Source organism: Octopus bimaculoides, chromosome 22, assembly GCF_001194135.2.
Source record: "Octopus bimaculoides isolate UCB-OBI-ISO-001 chromosome 22, ASM119413v2, whole genome shotgun sequence".
Taxonomy (NCBI): domain Eukaryota; kingdom Metazoa; phylum Mollusca; class Cephalopoda; order Octopoda; family Octopodidae; genus Octopus; species Octopus bimaculoides.
In genome coordinates, this window is record NC_069002.1 from 31,163,469 (window position 1) to 31,167,191 (window position 3,723).

General features: G+C 36.1%; 1 protein-coding gene across 2 annotated transcripts in view; it reads right to left on the reverse strand.

The window, feature by feature from the left end:
• Nucleotides 1–69: 69 nt before the first annotated feature.
• Nucleotides 70–3,723, reverse strand: part of LOC106872844 (synaptotagmin-12) — a 57,772-nt gene continuing 54,118 nt past the window's right edge. For both annotated transcript variants that reach the window (XM_014920096.2, XM_014920015.2), the window contains exons 7-9: nt 3,433–3,553; nt 2,259–2,392; nt 70–259 (exon numbers count right to left, since the gene is read on the reverse strand). In XM_014920096.2, the coding sequence (XP_014775582.1) occupies nt 89–259; nt 2,259–2,392; nt 3,433–3,553 (426 nt within the window). In that variant the 3' untranslated portion in view covers nt 70–88. The remainder of the gene's footprint in view (nt 260–2,258; nt 2,393–3,432; nt 3,554–3,723) is intronic.

A 3,723-nucleotide genomic window follows, 5' to 3' on the forward strand; every position in this document is an offset into this window, starting at 1 on the left:
ATATATATACACACACACATATATATATATATATATATATATATATTGAAAGAAAGAAAATATCCCAAATAAAAATTCTTCTAAAAGTTTATTTTCTTAAATTGTGCCACATAGCAACTGGTTTACGGAGAGATGTCATCATTTGGTTCCAGTGAGATAATTCCGTTCCAGAGGTGCTATTGCCGACAATCACATGACCCAAAGATGGTGTTCGGTTGTCTGACATTACTTCAGCCACTGTGATACGAAGTTGGACAGTCTGAAAAAGAAAAGGAACGGGAACATTGGAAGTAAGTTTCATGGACTGGAAACGGTCAAGAAAGATTATGGAATGTGTTTGAATGTAGGTATGTGTGTGTGTGGCTCTGTGGATCTGTGTGCAAATGTGTGCATCCCTCTCCAATATATTTGATATCCCAATATACTGGATATATTCCAATACAGTACAGTTATCCCAATAGATTTGTTACCCCAATATACTGGATATATTCCAATGTATTTCAGTTATCCCAATATTTTTTCTTATCCCAATATTTTCCTATTATCCCATTATACAAGATATATTCCTGTATTTTACAGTTATCCCATTATTTTTATGTTATCCCATTATACAAGATATCCCACTGTACTGTCATTATCCCAGAATATTTTTTATCCCAAAATACAAGATATATTCCAGGATATTACAGTTATCCCATTATACCTCTATTATTCCTGTATCAAAATAAAGGATCAAAGGTCCATCCCAATCCATAGGCTCATAAGAGCCAGTTTCTCAGATTTTGTGGTGTATATATTACCCCTGGATGGGATACCAATCCATCTTAGGGTTACTCCCTTTTGCCAGCTGAGTGAACTGTTTCCATCATCCCATTTTATTACATATATTCCTACTAAACATATTCCAATACATTGCAGTTATCCTAATACATTGGTTATCCCAGAACAAAAAAAAAAAATTCATTATTCATCAGTTAGTTTTAAAGACAAAACCCACATCTAAATACATTGTCTTTATTTTCAAAATATTTTAAAATATATTAATACTGGAGTTATGTCCCTTGGATTTTTTCAATACTTTGCAAGGAGGTTGGCGTCTTCTACTTGCAAGAATAACCTTATTTGATTGAAGACCTTTCACTGTGTGTGTGTGTGTGTGTGTGTGTGTGTGTGTGTGTGTGCATGTGCACATGTATGCATGTGCACATGTGTGTGTGTATATATAATAGAGATATATATAGTATTCTCTGTCTAATTTCGTTTTGTGATGTGTGGTATAATATATATCTATATGATCATCATCATCGTCTAACATCCGCTTTCCATGCTAGCATGGGTTGGACGATTTGACTGAGGACTGGCAAACCAGATGGCTACGACAGGCTCCAATCTGATCTGGCAGAGTTTCTACAGCTGGATGCCCTTCCTAACGCCAACCACTCCGAGAGTGTAGTGGGTGCTATATATATATATAAAGTCTGCTCCATACACTGCATTAGAAAGGTCCAACTTTAAGAGTAGCATAAATTATATTGAACCAAATGTAGATAGCCTAAGATGATGCAGACAGGAAAATCTTATGGTACAATCCCCTCTACAGCATGAATACTGCCACTAACACAGCTCAAAAATTCTTAAGACCCATAGATAACTACTTCTCAGACTTATATAAATACCATAAGATCTTTAATAGAAATACAGTTAAAGTTAGTTATACTTGCCTCCCAGTATGGGGTCGATAATATTCAATTACAATAAAAATAAAAATAACAATATTAGGAATATCCCCCAAAGGACCTATAACTGTAGATCTCCAGACAGGCGTCCTCTGAACAACAGGTCCTTAGAAAAAGAATTAGTGTGCAAGGCCAACATTATAGATGTGAATGGAATAACAAAAATCTATATAGGAATGATGGGAAACACCCTCAAAGAAAGATATGTGCAATATTTGGCTTCATTCAGAGATAAAAACAAAAGACACACAACACTCCTATCTAATATTATATGGACACTAAAAGAGAGGAAGATGTGAATAACCTCTAGATAACCTGGAGCATTATTGCTAAGGTTAGCAAACAGAGGGGATGGGACAGCAAAGGTGAGCTTTGCATCATCAAAGCATTAAACATTATAACATCAAAGTGAATTTTTAAATATTAGAGAGAGAGGCAGTGTGTGTGTGTGACGTGCGCACATGTGCATGTGTGTGTGGTGTGTGCGCATGTGCATGTGTGTGTGAATGTGATTATACATACCGAGAGAGCTGATGCTGGTACAGAAAATATCATAGCTTCATTGAAAATAGGATTTGTTTCAGAACGTTTCACTGTTGTTCGCTTCTTGTTAATTTTCTTACCATTTTGAAGAAGATAGACTTTCACAAACGGATCTGTCAGAGAGAAGAGAAAGTGAAAAAGGGAAACAGAAGCATGAAATATTTTGTAGAATAAAAAGTAGAAAACTATACATTTCACACATAGTTCATAATTTAATGGTGCTCTACAACTGTTTCAATGGAAGAAATAATTTGGTTGCTGTTTCTCTCAAGCTAAATGATAATTTAGATGTTTCATCAATACTTCTATACATAACAATTAATAAGAGTTCACATGTCAGTCTACTTTCTATTATAATTTTATTTTAAAATTGCCCATCAGTCTCTTTAACATTAACCATCAGTAAAAACGGTGAGCCAGCAGAATTGTTAGCAACCCAGACAAAATGCTTAGCAGCGTTTTGTCTTTCTTTATATTCTGCGCTTCAATTCTGCTGAGGTCGACTTTGCCTTTCATCTTTACAAAGTTGATAAAACAAGTACCAGTTGAACTTTGGGGCTCAATGTAATCAACTTATCCCCTCTCCTGAAATTGGTGGCCTTGTGCCAAAATTTGAAACGAATATTAACCACCAGTCTCTCTCTGATATTGATTTCAAATTTTTGGCGCAAGGCCAGCAATTTCTGGGGAGGGATAAGTCAATTACATCAACCCCAGTACTCAACTGGTACCTCTTTTATTGACCCTGAAAAGATGAAAGGCAAAGTCGACCTCGTGGAATTTGAACTCAGAATTAGGTACCAGTTGCATACTGGGGTCATTCTAATCGATTGACCCCCCCCTCCCCAAAAATTTTGAGTTGTGCCTAGAGTAGAAAAGAATATGTGTGTGTATGAGTGTGATGTCTTTGTGTCTGCGTTTGTTGCCCCACCACCATTTGACAACCAGTGTTGGTCTGTTTACATCCCCCGTAACTTAGCAGTTCAGCAAAAGAGACCAACAGAGTAAGTACCAGACTTTAAAAAAAAATAATAATAAATACTTGGGTCGATTCATTCAACTAGAAATTCTTCAAGGTGATGCCCCAGCATGGCCACAGTCTAATGACTGAAACAAACAAAAAGATAAAAGATAAAAGACACAACAACCGTACCTCCAATATCTTTGCTTGTCATCCATTTCAAGTTACGGGCCTTCACAATCACAATGGTTAACCGTTCCGCTGTTGGGAGGTAGCTCAAGGAAAACAGGATGTCTCCAAACTCGGCATGTCTCTGTAATTGAACCCACAAGAAAATTAGTCACGGTTTGTTTAATGTAGTTTTTTTTATTTTGTAGTTCTGTTTTAAGATTTCTGATTTAAATTTACTGATAAATTTGTGTTGTTATGAAAGATGAGGTTTTAAGAGTGCAGGATGATGGAAGAACACTCAACTGAAGTGGG